Source organism: Dipodomys spectabilis, unplaced genomic scaffold (genome assembly GCF_019054845.1).
Source record: "Dipodomys spectabilis isolate Male_0828 unplaced genomic scaffold, ASM1905484v1 ptg000187l, whole genome shotgun sequence".
Classification (NCBI taxonomy): Eukaryota; Metazoa; Chordata; class Mammalia; order Rodentia; family Heteromyidae; genus Dipodomys; species Dipodomys spectabilis.
In genome coordinates, this window is record NW_024870864.1 from 5,537,452 (window position 1) to 5,558,965 (window position 21,514).

The following is a 21,514-nucleotide window of genomic DNA, read 5'->3' on the forward strand; positions in this document are numbered from 1 at the left end:
GAATTATTTTTTGCAGGGACAGAAATGGCATTACTTGCAACGGAACGTGGCTTTGAACTTAACTGCTAGAGGCTGCATCTCAGTGGTGCTGTGGCTCAAGTGGAATGAGCTCTTTCAGTTTTCTCCAGGCTGTGGGACATCCTAGTGTCTCTCAAAAATCAGTATTTCTCAGTAATTAGACAGCCATCTTAGAAAGTTCTTTCAGCTCCTCATCATTTCTATCTGAGCCACTGCAACTCAACTGTTCTACTTCCAATTATTGGTAGGTGATGGTAAGGACCGTGACTGTGGGAGTCTTAAGTCTTTGCAAAGTGACACTAGAGGATGGTTGCCATTAAACTTGGCTGGAAGTTCTTCTGACCCCTACTCTTCAACAGTGGTTCAGGACTCCAATCATGGTCTGTATCTCACAGATAAAAAAGGGCGATTGTCTATCTACCTGGTAGGGATTTTAAGGTAAAGCTAAACAGCTTCCTCATGATCTTAGATAGAAATTTCTGTTACCCTGAAGGCCTTATCTTTCTTTCTTCTGGCTCCTCTAACCTCTTCCATTTCCCCACAATGAAATAACCTGCTGATGTCTGCAAAGATTTATGCTCTAGCAAGAACCAAAATGATTAAGTCTGTAGACTAACTCCACAAAATCAAGAAGCTATTCCATTAATATCTATTCTTCAGGATTCTGATGGGAAATACTCCAAAACTCCAAAGGAAAAATGGAGAGCTTCAACATCACTACTGCCTTTGCTTCCTAGGTTTGCTGGAAGTAGCACTCTGCCCTTTCCAATAGTAACCTGGTTGTTACAAAGTGAAGAAAATTTGTCCAGGTAGCATCTAGGAGGCATGTCTTATATTGTACTTTTAGTTAACCTATACTCAGGCTGTCTACGTGGTTTTGAATGACTGATTATATATGCCACTTGACTAAAATTAGAAGGTGCCCTTAATGACAAATGTGGTTATACATCTTCAATGTGTGATAGAGAAAGTACGTTAGAGCACTTTTCCCATTGCACTTTGGTTATATTTATGGGCAGTCTTATGAGCAAGTAGAGAAATGATTCTTGCTCAAATATCAGTAAGTGGTCCTCATTTCCAGTTCCTGAGGCCTACACTGGGTTTGTGGAGAATCTGCTTATTCTGTTCTGCCTCTTTATTGGTTCAGGTCTTCTATTTGGCTCAGCTCACTGCTGCCTTCTGGAAAGTTTCTTGGCAATGTATACCGTGTAGTGCTTAGAAGTTTTAAGTACTTTTATAAATTAAGACCTGGATACAATTCAGCGCTAATGTTCCTAACTTGACTGAGAGAGCAACTGTGTCACTTTGAGTTCATTCTTTTGGTTACTGCAATATTTTAGTATTAATATCAAATGGTTTCATTGCAGATGAAATAACAAAAATGTAAGAGTCATCTAGAACAGTATTAAATTGCCAATTCTGAACTAGGCTGATCAAGTAGATTCACTGTGGTAGATGCAGAAAATGGTGTCATTCCCCTGACTATGGTTTTGGTTAATCTCTGTAAGGACTAAAAGGATGACCCAAAGTGGGGAACTCTTAAATTATAGTTGTCTTAAACTGACTCCATACTTGGATGATGAAATTTGGTCTAGGACAGCTCCACATACAGTTAATTGTAACTTAGCTTGATGTTCGAGCAAATTGTAATTAAGTGTATATCCTGGTGAGCAAGCAACTGGGTCTTGACCAATCATAGCAGCTGAAATGCTAGCCAATCCCAGAAGAAAGGCTCCCAGATAAGGAAAATACTGGACTGCACCAATCAAATAATATCTGCTTTTCTGATTGGAAAACAACTCACTGTCTTAGGGAGAGGCAGTCTAGAGTGTGGGTCTAGAGTTCTGACTGGTTCTAGAACCTATTTCTTGCTGAAATCAACCTGGTTAAACTTAACTTACAACAATCTTCAGTTCTCCTTTGCAAAAAAACAGTTAAATCATTTTGAAAAAATAAATCTCTCTCCAGAAATACTAGAACAAGTTTGAACTAATCATGTTTTTATAATTTTTGATGTTTTGGTTATAATTTTTATGTCAGAGCTTTCCTGACAAAGAAAAGAATGTCCCTACCAGGGCTGGTCAATTCTTTAAAATATATATATGGTTTACTATTGAGTAGCTGTACAAAGAGGTTACAATTCCATGAGGTTATGAGTACACTGCATCTTGATCAACGTCATCCCTTTTATCATATTCTCCCATCTGCTTGTCAATTCTTACATAGCAGAGGATGCTTGAGAGCACACATTCCTTAAGCAAATTAACCAACCCAGAGCCTCCATGCCCAAACACCTCCTGGATCGAGCTCCTCTATTAGGAAGCAACAAGGGTAGTACTCCTGCCCTTGTGGAATTTTTTCCCCCAGGCTGGCCTTGAAGAGCAATCTTCTTTCTTAGTCTCTTAAGTAGCTCTAGGATTACAGGCATGAGCCGCTGGTGTCTAGCTACAATTCTTCATATATGTTATTAAAATATAAAATAAATTCTAGAGAAGAGTGGCTAATATCTATTACTTTCTAGGAATAGCTTCTAGTAAAGATCTCTGCACATGAAAAGCAGTTTTGTTTTTTAAGTGGTCAGATTAATTAGGCTACATGGCTTAAGAAAATACTACATAAGTACTTGAAACACTGAGTCAACAAATACTTCTAAATGTTCTGCTGTATAGTTAAGTTTCACTAATGTATTTTCTAACTCCCATGACCTCACTTAAGTTTTAACTGCTGAAAACTCCTACAATACATCAAATTATAAATATTATAAGGTCTTTCTAATGCTTAATGGGTTGATAACCCATCGACATTTACTATTGTGAAATACACTTTTTAAAACTTGAAGATCACATACCTTGAATGAAGAGGGCAAAGCTCGCAATTGTCATGTGCCCATTAGTTCACACTTTCCTTCAGTGGATGCCCACCTCATAAACTAAGAAGCAAACTCTCAGCACCTGGCTAGGACAGTGAGCACATCTCAGATCGATAGTTATTCCAACCAGCATTACCAGCATACATCACAGGTTGGAAGTTATACCCATTGTTCTTTAACTGGTAATTCATGGTCTAATAAACATAAAACTTTGTTTAAAAAGTCACCATTTTAGTTTGGTATTGGAGAAACCTAAATATTTACCCTTTATCAACCACCTATTCTTGCATATTCTGGTACATTTCCTCAGAATAGACAGACTTTACCATTTATGACAGCTTTTTAATGTCTTCATATATTAGTGGAAGGATAGTAGCATAAATTTTACTGATGAGACTAATTTCTCATGAAAATCCTGGCAGAAAAAGAGGACTGGCCTCAATGTTTAGTACGCAATCAATTGATGAGAACAGTTACACTTTCAAGGGTTTCTGTACTAGTCTGGCTACATGTTTGACATCCCAATGCATTTATAGTTTTAACTCACTGTTTATTCAGAGTGTGTAAATATAGTCTCAAGTTCACTATACTATTCTCCAACTTTGCTATATCCATGAAACGTATTGTATTTTTGACACTGTTAATGAATACAACATGCAATTTACAACACCTGGGACTAAAACAGGACAGTAAACACAGTTCTATCCAGTAATTGCTACTTCTTGGGTGAGGACTCATTTTAGCTCCTGGCACTGGACAAGGGTTTGATTCCTTAAGTTCACAGACAACTTTACAGCAACACACGAAGCCTAAGTGCATCTTTGGTCAGCCTGTGTTCTAACCCATCTGTTTCCACATGAAAACATGATTTCCTCTTATTGTCTGGCCACAGATACATGCATTTTTCCATTTAGCAGGGTGAGATACTGACTAGAACAGCTTCTCCTTTCTTGTGGACCCTAAGCCACTATATGCCATCTGTGCTGTTCCCTGCCGCCAGTGACCTCCTGAAACATCTGCTTCCAAGTGATTTTCTTAGGTGGCTTTCCAACCCTGGGCTCTATCTGAACTTCAGGCTAACCTTTTACAGCAACAGATTCCACCAGGCACAAACTTGGCAATTGTGAGAGGGTATTAAGTGTTTGGTTAAGTGTCCCATTTGGTAATCTTATCAATGAACATTTTACAGAGCACAATAATTGATGGGTACTTGTCCATGCCCGGCACTCATAAATGGACAGGGGCTTCCAGAAACCATAACAGAAGAAGAAAATCAGTTATTTCTCTCCTTGTTGGGAGCCACCTCTTGGCGATTATTCATCTTACGCGTGATGATGACTAGTATGCGTCGGATGGCAAGCAGACGTTCCTTCAGAGAGGTCATGCCAAGGATGGCCAGCTGAGCCTTGCGCTCCAGTGGCAGCACTGCCAGGATCCACCAGGACCAGGCCGGGCCACTAGGATTGCTCTGAAAATTAAACCAGAAGAAAATACTGTATCAATGAAGGCCTGCTCCCTAATTTAACCAACAGACATGTGAACCAATAGAAATGCCACTTTCTCTTGTAGAGCTACATCACAACTCATTCAGTTTGCTTGTATGTTACACATTCAAAGATGGGAAACTCATAAAAGCAAGAACATTCCAAGAGAAGCATCTTCTACAGGGAAATTCCATAAATTAGTTGTTTTTCTTTCTCCTGACTGTCTACTTAAGAGTTTATACATACACCAACCAGGAGAAAAGACAAGTAATTTTCACCTCCCCAACCCAATGTTCTGTGCTACTGCTATTTAAGTTTCAAGCATGCTATATAAATCATAAAGGCTAAAAGTATGTGTATATGTATGGTTTAAGTACCATAAGAAAATTAACCTTATCATAAGCCAATGTGGTAAATGTGCATATGTATAAAAGATGTATATGTATACATTAGTATATATGTGGCAAGCGTTATGCATTTATACACATCATGAATTTATGTATGAAAATTTTATACGCACAAAAATACACGCATGCTACATATATATATGATAGCCTTTATCACATGATTTGTTCTGGTTTGAATTCTAAACAAAAGATGACTATAAACTTGTTCTTGATATGCTGGCACTGGAACAAAGATATCCAGGCCTTTAGTTTCAAAGCCTTTTATTGTTCTCTGGTGATCTCTGGGATGGTTTTCCACCAGAGGACTAAAAATAACATTGTGCATTGGGCACTAGTGGCTCATGCCTATAATCCAGGCTACTCAGGAATCTGAGATTTGAGGATCACAGTTTGAAGCCAGCCCAGGCAGGAAAAGTCCATACTACTCTTATCTCCAATTAACCACCAGGAAAAACGGAAGTGGAGCTATGGCTTCAAGCGGAAGAGCACTAGCTCAGAGACAGTGCTCAGATCTGAGTTCAAGCCCCACCACTGGGAAAAAAAAAAATCAAAAAAGTTGTACTCTCCTTTTCTCATCTTACAGAGTAGTGAACAATGTTTTTCTTTTTTTTGGTAACATTGGGATTTTGAACTCAGGGTCTCACGCTTGCTAGGCAGATACTCTCTTGCTCAACCATTCCTCTAATCCTCTTTTGTACTGGTCCTGCTTCTAGCCCAGGTGTGTCCCTAATTTTGTGTCAGCTCATTTGAACTTCCCATAGTAGCTGAGATGATAAACATGCACCACTGCACCCAGCTATTGGCTGAGAAGGGGTTCCTGCATGTGTGATCAGGTTGGCTCAAGCTTCAGTCTTCCCAGTCAGCCTCCCAAGTAGCTAAGATTTTAGGTGAGAGGCATTAGCTTAATGAGAAGCTAAAGCATGTTTAGTAAGAAGAAACTCATATAAAGACATTCCCCACAGACTACCTAAAACTCTTCTGTCCTTGGCATAACAACCCTCAAAGACGTCAATGCTCTAATGCCTAAAACATGAAAATGTACTTTTAACTGGCAGTGGGACCTGAAAGGTGTGACCAAATTAAGACCTTAAGATGGCAAGATCATTACAGGGGTCCTACATAATCAGGTGCGTCTTTTTCAGGTGGCAGTCAGGGGAAGTATGGCAGCAGAAGAATGGTCAGAGATATAGTGTCCCTTGTTTTGATCATAAGCCAAGGAAAGCCAGCAGTCTTTAGAAGTTAGAATAAGTTAGCCAGGCATGGTGCTTCAGGCCTGTAATTACAGCTTCTCAGGAGGCAGAGATTGGGAAGACTGTAGCAAGACACATCATAACCAATAAAAGCTGGATATAGTGGTACACACTTACGGTCCCAATTATGTGTAAGACTATAGGTAGGAGCCAGGTGCTAGTGGCTCACACCTGTAATACTAGCTACTCAGGAGGCTGAGATCTGAGGATTGTGCTTCAAAGCTAGCCCAGGAAGGAAACTCTGTGAGACTCTTATCTCCAATAAACCACTCAGAAAACCGGAAGTGGCACTGTGGCTTAAGTGGTAGAGCGCTAGCCTTGAGCTGAAGAGCTGAGGGACAGTGTTCAGGCCCAGAGTTCAAGCCCCATGACCGACAAAAAAAAAAAAAAAGACTATAGGTAGGAAGCTCATGGTAGAAAGCTGGCCCTGGACATTACCTGAAAGATAACTAAAATGGAAAACAAAAAGGGCTGGGGACTGGCTCAAATAGTAGTGCTTACCTTGTAAGTACTAGGCCCCAGTACACCCCAAAATTAGTGGAAAACACAGAAGATAGACTCTCCCCCAACAACCTCCAGAAAGCATTACATCCTGTCACCACACTTTGATCACAATAAATGTGTGTTGCTGAAAACTGCCACCCACATTTGTGATGATTTGTGACAGCGATTATTGGAAGCAAATATGCCTACCAATGAGAGATTAATCTGAGTTTAAAATGGAAATCTCTAGCAAAAAGAATGATTCATTTCCTCGTTAGGAACCAGTGGCTCATACCTGTAACCCTACTTACTCAGGAGGCTGAGATCTAAGGATCCCAGTTTAAAGGCAGACCTGTCAGGAAAGCCTGTGAGACTCTTATCTCTAAAAACTACCAAACGAAAGCCAGATGCGGAGTTATGGCTCAGCTGTAGAACACTAGTTCAAGCCTCATGATTTCCTAATTGCAAATCAGCCTTATCTCCTTGCATTGTGAATCTGAGTTAAAGTACAGTATAGAAAGAGAGTTTGGGAGAGATTTGACTTTCACAAGATTGTAGTCAAGTAAGACCTAGAGGCAATTTTGGCATTTTGAGTTTAGAAAACCTCCAATTCCCATAGATGATAAATAACAAAAACCCTCAAGAGGTAAGGTAACAAATGAATGGAGACAAGAGAAGGCATTCCATCTTAAATTAAGCTTTTTGAGAGCTAGCCTTACCAACCCTACATACATGCCTTCTGTGAGGCAGACATGCCTACACATACACACCTTCTGTAAGGCAGACGTGCCTCCACACGTGGACCAGAGAACTGGTCACTGCCACAACCTCAAGTTACCACGGCCTCTCATTTAAATCCACTGATTACTGGAGAACCATCTTCACCAAAGGCATGCAAAGGAGGGATCAGAAAAAAATCCCAGGAGGAATAGATAGGGGAAGGAGGTGTTACCACAAAGGACAATGAAATAAGGCTTCGAAGTGACCAGGTATTCTGTATTTTTCTCTAGAGTCCAGATGTGACGCACTGTCGTGTGCAAAACAGTGTCGCCATCAATATGATTTTAAAAAATTGGTATTTAAGTCCTAGTGTTAATGGGAGATAAAAAGGCATGAAGGCTGAGACCAAGCAGAGTTAAGTGACTTTTGTTCAAAGGAAATTGTCTTCATGTACTGTTAGCATTAATGTTATAGGTTCTCCTTTGGATCTTAGGCACTTAACTAATGCCTCTTTGGACTGCCAATAAATGAACCAGTTCATAAGCATTCCCATGGAGTACATGATGCTGGGCTGTCATACTGTGCATACACTGGAATGGTATGTCTAGAATATTACAACAGGAAATAGCAGCATCAGAAAAAAAAAAAAGAAAGAAAGAAAAGAAAAAGGATAACATACCTGAGGCTCAGGCTCCCTGTCTGGCATTCCCCCAAAATGACTTAAAATTTGTTCTTTCATGTGATCCTGGAGAGAAGAAAACCAGGACACAGACTGCTGATACACAGAATCGTGAAGAGTGGTAAGTTCTTCATACTCTGGCCCCTCCACCTGGTCAAGGGAAAAGCAAGCATTCAGCAACTCATGATAGACATGGGCCTCCGCACACAACAGCCAGTGATTTACTCCACATCTGCCAAGTGGGTTCACAGAATGTATTGCTTTCATAACGCACTATTGCTTCATTAAAATCACTGAGGGTAGAAATCTTGTGTCCTTTTAATTGCTTCCTGATTTTTTTCTAAGACTCTTAAATATTAGCATTCATTCCATACATAGTATGGATAATTTTCAATAAATACATGCAACTATATATTCTTTTTTATCTTTAAGAGCAACAAAGTGTTAATAATAAAAATCAGGACAAAATATATCATCATACATACATTTTAAGAAACATTATTATTACTATTACATAATGAAAAGCAATATCAATAGAACAAAATATAGAATAGACAACCAACCAAACAATTGCTAATACCATCTTGTTAACTCGTGAGCCCCCATCTCTGATTTTTTTTAATCTGGAAAATGCAATTAATAGTTCTATTACCTCTAGGATTCAGTTCAGTAATTCACATGATGTATATTATTAACATATAAATTATAATGTAAAGCTGGGAAATGACTGCTATTTCTGTTATTTAAAGCTACTCTAAACTTTAGTTCTAGATAATAAAAGTAGTCCCATGGAGAAAAAAAAGTTGTTAATTAATTTACATTAATGCCCTCTAATTTCTATATAGAGTATGTATTTGTTCAGGTGAATGGCCTTTTTTTTTCTCTTTACTGTGAAAATACCGTACAGAGGGGTTACAATTACATGGGCAAGGTAATGAATGCATTTCTTATCAAGCATTGTTGCCTCCTCCTTTGTTTCCCTTTACCATCCCTTCCCATCTCCACCCCTACTCATCACCCCTCCCCCAACCCCTCCTCCCCCTCCCCCCCTGCGCCAAAGTTGTAAAGTTCATTTTTGACATAACATCTTGTGCATCTCATTGGTGCAATGGGTCCACCTGTATCCCTATTTAAACAATTTGTTTTTTCCCTTCCCCTCCCCAAATTATACCAACATCAACATCAAATACAGTGAAAACAAGGCTTATACCATGGGGGAGGGACATACAAAGCAACAAAGAAATATCTTATAAATATGTTAGACACAATAGCAAGAAAGAAAAAACATTTGAGTCATTAACTTGGGGTTCATTTCGCTTAATATCAACTTATCTGAACATTTCTGTGTGTCTCAGACATATACTAGTTATTGAAAATAAGGGAAACCATGGGACCTATGTTTCTTTGGGCCTAGCTTATTTCACTTAATATAATTTTTTCCAAGTCTTTCCATTTCCTAACAAATGGGGCAATGTCATTCTTTCTGATGGAGGCACAGAATTCCATTGTGTATATATACCACATTTTCTTGATCCATTCATCTACTGAGGGGCATCTGGGCTGGTTCCATATCTTAAGTATGGTAAATAATGCTGCAATAAACATAGTCGTGGTGGTAGCTTTAGTATGGTCTTGTTTGTGATCATTTGGGTAAATGCCCAAAAGTGGGACTGCTGGGTCTTCAGGGAGCTCTATGTGGAGTCTTTTGAGGAACCTCCATACTGCTTTCTAAAGTGGTTGAACAAGTTTACACTCCCAGCAATTATAGATTCAATTGATCATGGTTTATTTAATCACTCAAATAAGTTATATTTGGAACAGTACAACTTTTTACTTTATAAAACAACACAGTCTACAATGTTTTCCCCTTTTATTGTGAGAGAAATACAACTTTGATTTTGTAATGTTTTTAATCCACAGTGGATGGAACCATAGGGGCAGAGGGTCACGTATGCCTCTGTAGAAGATGCATTCCCCTTCCCCTCCCCCACACCCTGCACCACATACACCAGGCTAGAATAGCAAACAAAAAATTAGGAACCTGTTTTTATTTTGTAATGTGTAGATTTACATGCTCCCTAAGGACAATAGGGTTATTTTTTTTTATCAGGTATTTTTCTCTACCATCTCCAACTCACACAAAAATTGATAGGGAGTAAGTAATTTATGTGGAGAATTAAGCAGAAAATTAGTGACTCGGTTAATAAAAATCTCATAAGGTTTTTCCACCATGAAGAAGGAAGGAGTCAGACCTCTGTAAAATGAGGTTTACCTTTTCATCTTCCAGATACTCAATGTCTGCTGTATTATAGCCATCTCTGTGACGGTGGCTCAGAACTCGGAACCGACTGATTCCAATGGCGTCCACAACAGAGCTCCCATCTGGGAAAGTTCTCACATCCTTAATCTCCAGCATGCAGCCAAACTCTGAAATCCTGAAAGGGTGATGGGAAGAAATGGTCATGACTTCAAATACAGTGGGACTTAATATTCTCCTAGAGAAGGCTCACATTTTAAAAGGAACACAAATCCAGACTAAACAAAGGGCCTGACTATCTGACATCAGCAAGATTATAATCTCTAAGCAACTCTTTGTCAATAACAACTCTTGTTCAGTGCTACAAACACAGGAGACGGCTGTGGCAGGCAAGGATAGGGCTTGGACTTCAGTAGTTGAAACCCAGTGCTTTGGAGGGACTGAATCTTAAATGCGGCTCCTCAGCCCTGGTTGCCAAGTCCCAAGAAGGATTCCAGAAAGCACAAGGCATCCAGGCCTCACGTTGGGAACAGCAGTGTTCCTGCTCTAGCCCTGAAGGTTCACCTCCCTTGTACTGATGCAGGTCAGTGCCGCCATCCCTGACCAAACCATAGCAGGCTTTGGTCTTCAGTCACTGCCTTCATCTCCCTTTTCCCTTTACTCCTTCCTGCCCTGCTGTGCCATCCATGGTGACTCCAACAAGGCTCACAGCTCCTCCCCATGGCTACAATCAGGGAGCATATTCCTATTTAGCCTCTTTACAGCATGACTGCTAATCTGATCCTGAGTCAACACCCTCCACTGCCCTTTTGCTTACCTCTGATTGGTCTGGTCCTACCCTACTTGGCCACCCAGGATGGGATCCTTGGTTGTAGCTATCCTCACTCCAAAGCTCTCACTAGAGACCTTACCCACACTCATCACTCCAGTAATCAGAAGCCAATCACTGTGCAGAGCAGCTTATAGAACTCATGCAAGCCTCACAAAACCACAGAGGCTTATAGAAGTTAAACAAGTTATTTAATGGCATAAAAAGATTTAGAGCCAAGATTTCAACCCTAACTTGTCTGTTTCCAAAGTTCTTATGGTGATCATCTTTATGATAGATCTTCAACAATAAAGATGAGTACTATTCCTGTTACAAGTCTGCACATCCAAGTACCTGCTGGACATGCCACATAGACAGCTCATACATCCCCTTCCTGGTTGTCTGACAGGTAATTCTGCCCACAGCGATGGGGTATATGGAAGCTCTTCAATGATGCCCTTGAAGAGAGAATCTGGCTGGGTGCCAGTGGCTCACAATTATAATTCTAGCTCCTTATGAAGCTGAGCTCTAAGAATTGAAGTTTAAAACCAGCACAGGCAAAGAAGTCCGCCAGACTTTTACCTCCAATTAACCAGCAAAAAAGCCTCAAGTAGAGGTGTGGTTCAAGTAGCAGAGTACCAGTCATGAGCAAAAAAGCCTAGACAGATCAAGAGCCCTGAGTTCAAGCCCCAGTACCAGCCAAAAAGAAAAGAAAAGAAAACAGATTTACAACTATCACCAAACAACCCTCAAAGAGCTGCTCCATGTCTACTCAGCAGCAGAGCCTGTCACATCCAGGAACATCTTGTCTTATCTGTGGACAAAAACCTGGGGAGATGCAAATTCTCCTGTGCCTGTAGCTCCCAACAGACTGGTATTCTCACACTGCCCTTGGGATATCATAAAAAGTAGTTTAAATTAACTGCATTCTTCCCACATACTTGTTAAGTCTCTACCTCCTGATTACCTTTTCCCTGAAAGGTTATGCTGGTTGTTTTTCATATTGTTTTGGTGAAAGTAATATTCTTTTCAGCATTCTGTATTCTTGGTGGAGTTTGTGTAGCTTTGTTTTTTCACTTGGCCTTCACTGACTATTGATGAATCAAAATTTAAGATTATTATTTATTATTAATCTCTTCTGTGCTATATACAGTCAACGTTTTACATAAGAATCTTTCCCAGCCTGGCACAGTGGCTCATGCCTGTAATCCTCACCACTCAGAGGGTAAAGATCAGGAGGATTGGAGTTCAAAATCAGCCTAAGCAAAAAAGTTAGCAAGATCCATTATCCCAACAAATGAGCCAGGACTTGTTACATACATTACATATGTATATATGTGTGTGTGTGTGTATATATATATATATATATATATTATGTATATATATATATATATATATACATGTATAGGTAATACATATCTATCATTCCAGCTACTCAGAAGGCTGTAGGTAGGAGGATCATAATCCAAGGCTAGCCCTAGGCAAATAGCCAGAACAAATCTGAAAAGCAACCACAAGCACTAAGGTTGGAAGTGTTGTTCAAGTGGTAGATACCTGTCTCGCAAGTACAAGGCTCTACTAAGTTCAAGCCAAAAATGTATTTTAAAAAACACCTACTCCCCACAAAACCTTTCCCTCTTCTAATTGTACAGAGACAATCCAGTGTTTCTTTTTAAATGTTTATCTTTTTCACATTTCATAATTAGGAAGGTAAATATGTGGGTGTGTGAACAAACATAGACATCTATATGTGTATTTATATGTACATGGGTGTGTATATATATGCATGTTATGGGATATATATATGAGAGAAAGAATGTTTTGTTTTGTCCTATTTAGATTATATATTATTTATAACTTCTGGGCAGTGGATACCACATTTTTGCAGTTTGTCTTTTTTATAAAATTATGTTTAAATCTGGAGTCCATTTATGAGCCGAACAGATCTGTTCATAATCTCTATATTGTACTTCATTGGTCCACTTATGGTTTATAATCTTGCTGTTATAGAAAAGCTCTTCTATCACTGAATCGTTTTTTTTTTTAAAAACTATCTGGCCTTGTCCTCTGCTCTCCACACCAATTCTAAAACCAACTTGAGTGAATCCTTTAGGACACAACAAAGAGGTTTTTCTTTGTTGTTGTTGTTTTTAATGTATTGTGTGATTTTTTTGTTTCTTTTGTAAGTTCTTCCCCCTATGGTATATCCCTTATTGTCACAATATTTGATTTTGGTACCCTGGTATTGCATATACATTTACTTAAATTAGGGAAGGGAAGGGAAGGGGGGGGACAACAGAATGGTGACACAAAGGACAAGGGGGGAACCAATGCCAACAGCAATATAAACAAGACAATCAGCTGGGGGTGTGGCGGGGGGGGGGGGAATGGGGAAAAGGAAAGAAGGAGAAAAATGAGGGAAGGGGGAACAAGTTTGACAAGAAATGTGCTTATTACCTTACTTATGGAATTGTAACCCCTGTGTACATTACCTTGACAATAATTTTTTTTAAAAAAAGTAGAGGGACCTGGGGGAAAAAAAAAAACCCTTCTGGAATGTTCCCAGGTCTTTCATAAGTTTTGCAATCATGAACATGGCATTTCCCTATATTTATTTAGAGCTTCCTGAATAGCTTCCAATAGTTTTTGAAGTTTCTTCATAAAGGTCTTTTTTTTCCATTTTTTTAAAAAAGTTTGTTCCTCCCTAGGTATTTATGGTAGAGATTACTGGGTGGCCCTAAAAATCTTTTTCTCCTCTACCCTGGGCACATATGTAGAATACATTTCCTAGCCTTCTTTGCAAATGTGAGCTAGCCATTTTTGTTCAGAATCCATTGAATACATGTGCTTCCCCTTCTATCTAGCACTTGGACGTGGTTACCTCATCACCAGGAAGAGCTGACAAATCCCAAATGGATAGAAAGGGACCTTATTATTGGAGATCTGAAATCCCTAAATCAGCCCTGCTCCCCTAAAACTATCCCTAGACAACTGAAAAGAAACAACAGGAAAAAAGGCCAGATGCTGTGGATTCTTGTAAGACTGAAAACTACATGCACGGCAAGATAGAGAAAAGCTGCATTAAGGATACAGCCATTCTGCTAGACCTTAAATTTCTGGGCAGACAGATGGGCTAGAGGAGAACTGCAAGCTGTGGGGAGAATGGAAATATGGGACCATGAACTACAGTCAGAGAATGATGAGCATGGTACTGGACCAGCAAGTATGATGACTGGAAGCAAGTAGAATGAGGCTGAAGAGGACACATTATGGATAGCCTTGAACTGAGTCTTCGTGGTATAATGGGAGATCCTAGAGATTTTCAAGTATCAGTCTAAATTTTCTTCAAAATAGACCATGTTATACACTTATCCTTGGGATTCTGGCAATTCTTACCCTGCATGTTCAGCAGATAAACACATGCCAAATCGTTTGGTGCCGGTTTCCATGCATCTTCTTATCATAAGCCGATACCGGGGCTCAAAGACATGGAGGGGACAGGGAACTGTGGGGAAGGCCATGGCACACACAAAGATGGGCACATCTCTGGTCAGACTGCAGAGCAAAGGCAAATGTGAAGTCAGATATGTTAGAAACAAGGGAGCCACCCAACAGCCAAAGCTAGCCAACCCCAATTCTCTCTTTTACAAAACAAAACCTTCAGACCCGAGTCACTGCTTGGGGGGGGGGGGGGGGGGGAAGGAAAGCCATTGGCATGAGAATGTTTTCTGCTCACCCAGATGTCTACCAAGTCTTCTTTAAATCTAAGAAAACATACTGTTAAATTACTGTACTTAGAAAACTTACAGCTTTTGACTACTCTAAAAAATCTTTTGATCAAAGCAAAAACTGCACCACTGTCAGAGGTAATGAATTTTAAATAGGAGATCCATATATAAAACTTCAATCATCTGAAAAGCTGTAAAACTGTCAAGTCTAGATAAGTCACTATCCCGAGAACTGTTTCTTGACTTACATACTTTGCCTTTCCAATTCTGGAAAACTTAGTATCATTTATTTAGATATAAAAATCAAATATATAATTTTGTTTAAATATGCTTTTGAAATAGTTCTCATACTTATGATTATACATCTATTTATATTTTGCAGTTAATATTTTCTCCTATTTAAAGATCAAAGAACTATTAGGAAAAAAATCCCAATCAATGACAAAGTTGAGGTTAACCAGACTGTCTTCTTGAATCGGAACTAGGCACCAAGGACAAGCAGTGTGAGCACTTACTTGGATAGTTCTGACATTTCTTCATCATAAATTCTCTTTCTGTCAGACAGCTCTTCTTGCAAATACTGAAATATCAATTCTTCGGCCAGTATAGTTATATTAAAATTTCTGGTTGCCAACAACTGTAACAAAAAAAGAAATGTTAAAATGATGCCATGGTGATAATCCTAAATTAGCACTCAGTCAGGCCTGAGGATTTGGTTTTATAAAAGAGATCTGGAGTTGACAAGCTTGGCTGTTTTGGTGATTAGGCCACCATGGAAATAAAAACAAGAGACAATAAAAACAAGACTTTAGTCATTCCCCAGATTTTGCATCTTTGCATGTTTCTACGATAAAGCAGCCCTGAACATGGAGGCAAATAAAGTCAGTGTGAGGAATGGTGATCACATATGTGTGTGCTTTCTACGCTCATGAGAGTAAGAACCATTTCCTGGCCTCTTGTTCCAGCCAAGGATGGGAGCAACATGACAGCAAGAAGAGACAGCAACATCAGGAGGACTGGCAGAGGGCACCTCCTAATAATCCTGCTGAATAGACTGAGAAGGTATCCGACACCATGACATATGATGCATCACAATATAGCTGATCACATGAGAACCCTGCAGGCGACTTAATAAACCAAGGAAGCATGGATATTTTAGCAAGGTTTTAATTCAACAACTATTTTTTAACAGGGGTTGGGAATTTAGGGGCCTCCCAAGCATTCTGCCACTTGGGCCATGTTCCTAGCCTTGCACCAACTTACTTTTAACAAGTTTTAGCAATAAATTAAAAGGCTGTTAACTATTTAAAAATTTGCTCAAGTACTATATACCTCTTCTTATAGGTAAGAAAAAGAATCTGAGAGCTACAGGGTGCAACTAAAGTTATAATATGTTTAGTACACACAAGGATCTAGCCTCAATCCTCGGCACCAATAATAATCATCAGCATTTTCCTACATATTTGTTAAAAGAAACAATAAACTTTATCTTTCTAAAGAAGGAGTACAGTTTAATTTCGGGGAGACAATTATGGCAAATATTGTTAGTTTCATCTTATGGATGAAAAAGAAGGTTTTTCTATCCCCACAAGAGCTTTAACGGTTTGCTCCATGTGTAGAGGCACCCCGTACACAGGAGCACATACTATTTGATAAAATGGCCAGAAAAAAGCCTTGTTTTTAAATATTGTTCATTTTCTCACCATACCTAATGAGAATATCCTTAACAGTTATAGAAGTAGCTTCTGTGTGGGCCCTAATAAGTTCCACTGATCTTGATCTCAGGTCAAGTGATATTATAAGGGTATTTAGGTTGCTGAGGCACAGTTAGGAGTGATTCGGTCCCCAACTGAGATGAGGTACAGAAGAGCTCATAGGGCATGAGTTATATCCTTTCTCAAATATTTGTAACAGATATGCTATTTATAATATACCTCAACTACAATGTACAACCTGAAAATTTTCTTGAAATTTAGCTACTTCTGTACCTAAATGTTCCTTGTATAATTGTGATTAATCAGAAAGGTGGGAACTGAGCTGTCTTTAGCGGCTCTAACTTTAACAACCAGACAAAAGCAAAGCAGGATGTGAAAGGAGGTCCGCCAAGGCTGTGTAGGGTACCTCCTTGTCACTTCAAATTGTCCCTTCACAATTACCTCAGAAAGCTTGTCTTTGCACAGTGGGCAGTGTGGAGCATGGTCCAGGCAGCGCTCAAGGCATTTCAGGCAGAATGTATGTCCACAAGGAGTAGTGACAGGCTCAAAGAGCAACCTGGAAAGGAAATGTGTACCTTCAGCAAGGCATGTCCACAAGAGACTTCCATAGAATTTATCAACATTAGAAGGATGCCTTATGAACTTCCTTTTCTATTCTGGATATTATTTATTTCCATACCCCTCTTACATCTTCCACAAATTTTTGGGGGGTTTTGGTTTTTTTTTTTTTTTGCCAATCCTGGGGCTTGAACTCAGGGCTGGGGGCTGTCCATGAGCTTATTTTGCTCAAGGTTAGTGCTCAACCACTTGAGCCACAGGGCCACTTCTGGCCTTTTCTGTTTATGTGGTACTGAGGAATCGAACCCAGGGCTTCATACATGCTAAGCAAGCATTCTACCACTATGACACATTCCCAGCCTTCCTCAAATTTTAAAAAAAAAAAAAATAAATCATGAATGTTTATGTTATTTCCCTAATAAGAAGCACGTTCTATTTAGGTATGCAACTTAGAAAGGCTAATATTTTTCAGAGCTGTACAGACTCTGTAGCATCCTACCTCATGCAAAGGGCACACTCAAAGTCAGTCATGTCAACAGTAAAGTCTTCGAGATCATCTCCCATCTTAGAAATCACAGTCCTCTGAGGTGGGCAATCTGCATCTGAAGAATTTTCAATGTTACAATTAACATGTGAGTAACAGTATGCAGTGCGCGTTCTTCTGCTGGACACAAATGTGTTATATCAGTTTAACAAAACCATGCTGGGGAGGAATGTTTTCCTGTCTAGTTAATTCATACCAACTTTTATGGATAGAGAAGAACGAAAGTGAAAATTAAGCCAAAACTTTCTCTATTAAGGAATCTGAAATTTTTGTGATACCAGCTATCTCAAATATCCACAGGTAATAGACTCATCATTACTATTACTTGCATAATTAAAAAAAATAGATAAACTACTGGCTAACATCCTATCCCTTTAGCGCACACAACACCATGACAAAATGCTCACCTACCTTTCTTGGGAATTTTCCCAGGGAGGCCGTGCGCATCCTCCATGTCACTGGGAAGCTGTCTCTTTAAACCAGTGCTGGGTGCTACTGGGATGACATTTTCTAATGCTTTTTTATCCTCTTCAAAGTGCAGTCCCAGTATAAAATATAAAACCGAAGAATTTGTATTTCTAAACATATCAACTCTCTCAGATGAGTTCTAATTAAGTAGGAAAAAAGAATCCTAAATATTCAAGAAATCACAGCATACAAGAAAAAAATCATGCATGCAGAAGCCTGTTCTAGAAAGTTCTGGAAAAGAGGAGGGCTTTTACTCTTTTTTCATTATCTATCAACTGGTAAGATGCACTTGAACCTTTGCATGGTAAATCACAGAATAATTTCTGTCTGGGACAACATAAACACTATCACACACATAAAATATAATAAAATATACACAGAAATATCTGTTATGTATCTTATACTCAAAATCATCCCTCTTGTATCTTATAAACAAATCATCCCTCTTTCTTTTCTCCAAGCCAAAATCTTCTCAGGCCTCTGAACTGACTTGTATGGAAGTGTTAAAAGAGATTCTTTCAGTCTCACTAGTCCCAAATGAATTCATTGAAAAGTTTTAACTACTATTGAGAAACACTTAAGATCTATCTAGTGCCAAATGTCTCCATAACTTATGAAAAATTTAACACAGACCAGTTATTCAAAGCTTACTCAAGATAATGCTGACAGACAAATACATTCTGAGTACCTCACTCGGGACTCACATATGCATTGCTCCCCTCACTCAGGACTGTCTCTTTCTCGTGTGTGCACGTGTGCATGCACACACACACACACACACACACACACACGCACACATGCGCGTGCACACACACACACACACACACACACACACACACACACACACACACACACACACTATAATCCACTCAGGACTCCTCTCCATACTACATACCCCAGGGCTCCCTGGGTCATCGTCTTCTTCCACTTGGGTGTTTGTCTGGCTATCACAGTGAGCTTTGTATCTGCCATGGGTGCAAGAGGTCGAGTTTTGATTTGTGTTTTCTGAAGGTGGAAAAAACACTTCACATATTACCTATAAAAATACCAAGAAAAGGGAATGTATTTTAAAATGCTTTGGAAGAAAAAAAAATCTATAGCATGTTTTCAAGAGGAAAATGTGGCCAGACAGGCCTATAAAATTGGAAAGAAAAATTACCATAATTCTAACTATCCACCTTCTAAAATACAAACATTTTTTAATATAGTCCATGTCTTAACCATTTTAGCTTCCAGTCTCTTTCATTAATCTTACCAATGACAAAATAGGAACATTTCAATTTCTTCTTGTCTGGTCCCCACCTGTTATACAAAACCTTCCATGTAAAAGTCTCACAGGAAAGAGAAAAATGGGGATTGAAGATTCTAGGGGCTCTGAGATTAATTAAATCTAAGCTGTAAATCACTCATGGGATTGAGATATTTCCAGAGGACAGCTCCATTTACGACCGAACCAGCAGAGCCACCTGGTAAAGAACTCTAAATGAGAGGAGGCAAGGGGCCAGAATTCTGGTTCAAGAACTCTTTCCCAGCACCAAGAAAGCAACTGTCAGGTGGGCATTCTGGCTGACACAGGTGGTTCTTCCAAACCTCATGGCCTCAGTTGTTTCCAAGAGCTTCAAGAAAGAAAAAAGAAGACAGTGAAGTCTTCAAAACCCAAACCAAACCAATAAACAAAATACCCTCCTGCTGTTCATGTTACAGCGAGTGTGACAAGCCAAAGACGCTGAAGCAGTGAGCAAAACACTCTCCTGTGGCCTGGGAGAAAGGGTCCTAACAGGGACTAAGCAGCTTCAGCAGAGCTGCAGGGAATGGATCATATTACATGAGTATGAATGGGCTACAGTTTTTGGAACTATCTGTGATAAATTATGTCTACCAGCCATTAATAAAGCATCAGAGCAAGGGCCTAAGGTTCATGTTTGCAACACTAACTACTCAGGACCCTATTACCCGAATGATCTCAATTCAAAATTAGCTCAGGCAGAAAAATGTGCCATCAAAAATGCTAGACTGGAGGTATAGCTCAAGTGGTAGAGCACAAGCCATGATCAAAACTGTCCAGTGATAGGATGAGTCCCTGTGTTCAAGACCCAGTACCAGCAGAAAAAGGAAAAAAAAAAACACACTAGATAATCTAGACAAGAATCTACAAAACGCAAACTCTGGTTCTAGGACATTTGTAAACATGCTTCATCCAAGCTAGGGCTTTTTAAAAAACACTGGTATAAGGATTAGTTGAGATACATGTTTTACTGTTCTTATGAAATTTTCAGGTGGGGCTGAGCAGGCGTGGATGGCAGAGAGCTGATTCCAGGGTAAATATTATTTTAACAGGTAGGAATGATGGTCAGAAACCAATGATCCTAAATCAAAAGGGATGAACAAATTCCACTTTACTTCCTACCAGAAAAGATACCGGCGGTAGGAATTGGTTTTTAAAAAAAAAAAAAAGAAAGAAACAACACCTAGGTATTTTAACTAGCTACAGTTCCAACAGCGGGATGCTGAAAGTAAGTCCACCTTCCTATGTGAACCCTGACAAGGCCAAGGTTGCTACACGTGGCTGACAGACAAGAAGAGATGTGGGCCTTGCAAGAGTGCAACCAGAGAAGGAAACCCAACGCCCTGTCCTATGAGAAAAGCATGTTTGCCTCAAAGAATGAACTGAGGCAAAGGAAATAGCTATTCTCAAATACCTGAATCTCTGAACTGCAGAAGGAAGAACTGATTAACTACTGCTTTAGAGCTGATGACAAACAGAAATTACAGACTAGATATATGATAGCATTCACATTAAAATAGAGAGAGTCAAATATAAAAACAGAACTCCTGGTCATTGGAAGTACTTTAAGAACTTTCAGCCAGGTGCCAATGGCTCATGCTTATAATCCTAGCTACTCAGGAGGGTTGAGATATGAAGATTATAGTTCAAAGCCAGCTCAGGCAGGAAGGTCTGTGAGATTCTTATCTCCAATTAACCACCAAATAGCCAGAAATGGAACTGTGGCTCAAGTGGCAGAGCATTAGCTTTGAGCAAGAAAGATCAGAGACAACACACAAGCCCTGAGTTCAAGCCCTAGGACCAACATAGAAAAGAAAAAGGACTTCTTACATTAAGTGTAATTCAATGAGGATTACATACGAGAGCAGATTTCTACAACATGCTGGCAAGGATTCACTGAAAATATGAGTCAAGCCAAACTGATACCTTTTATATATACCACAATGTCTTTTGGGGGGACAGGCAATTATGATTTTATTGTTTATATCATGTTTTGAAATATAAACACATTGTACGATGGTTAAATCTGGCTAACAGATGTATCACCTCATATCATCACAATGTCTTTTACTGGATTTCTACACAAACCATGGTTTGTGTACATGGCACCTGAAATTGCAAACTATAGAAAAACATTTTGCTTCCCTCACCTCACCTAGTCTCACTTTGCCATAATTGGCCTCACTCAAGTATATTATTATTTGTCCACACTTGAGATGGGTCTATGCTATCTCATGAAAC

General features: G+C 39.4%; 1 protein-coding gene across 1 annotated transcript in view; it reads right to left on the reverse strand.

The window, feature by feature from the left end:
- Nucleotides 1-523: 523 nt before the first annotated feature.
- The window catches only part of Lonrf2 (LON peptidase N-terminal domain and ring finger 2), a 37,605-nt gene continuing 16,614 nt past the window's right edge, over nt 524-21,514 (reverse strand). The window contains exons 5-13 of the mRNA XM_042695365.1: nt 18,884-19,024; nt 17,932-18,127; nt 17,476-17,578; nt 16,860-16,974; nt 15,219-15,340; nt 14,372-14,530; nt 10,183-10,345; nt 7,911-8,060; nt 524-4,355 (exon numbers count right to left, since the gene is read on the reverse strand). Of these exons, the coding sequence (XP_042551299.1) occupies nt 4,161-4,355; nt 7,911-8,060; nt 10,183-10,345; nt 14,372-14,530; nt 15,219-15,340; nt 16,860-16,974; nt 17,476-17,578; nt 17,932-18,127; nt 18,884-19,024 (1,344 nt within the window). The 3' untranslated portion in view covers nt 524-4,160. The remainder of the gene's footprint in view (nt 4,356-7,910; nt 8,061-10,182; nt 10,346-14,371; nt 14,531-15,218; nt 15,341-16,859; nt 16,975-17,475; nt 17,579-17,931; nt 18,128-18,883; nt 19,025-21,514) is intronic.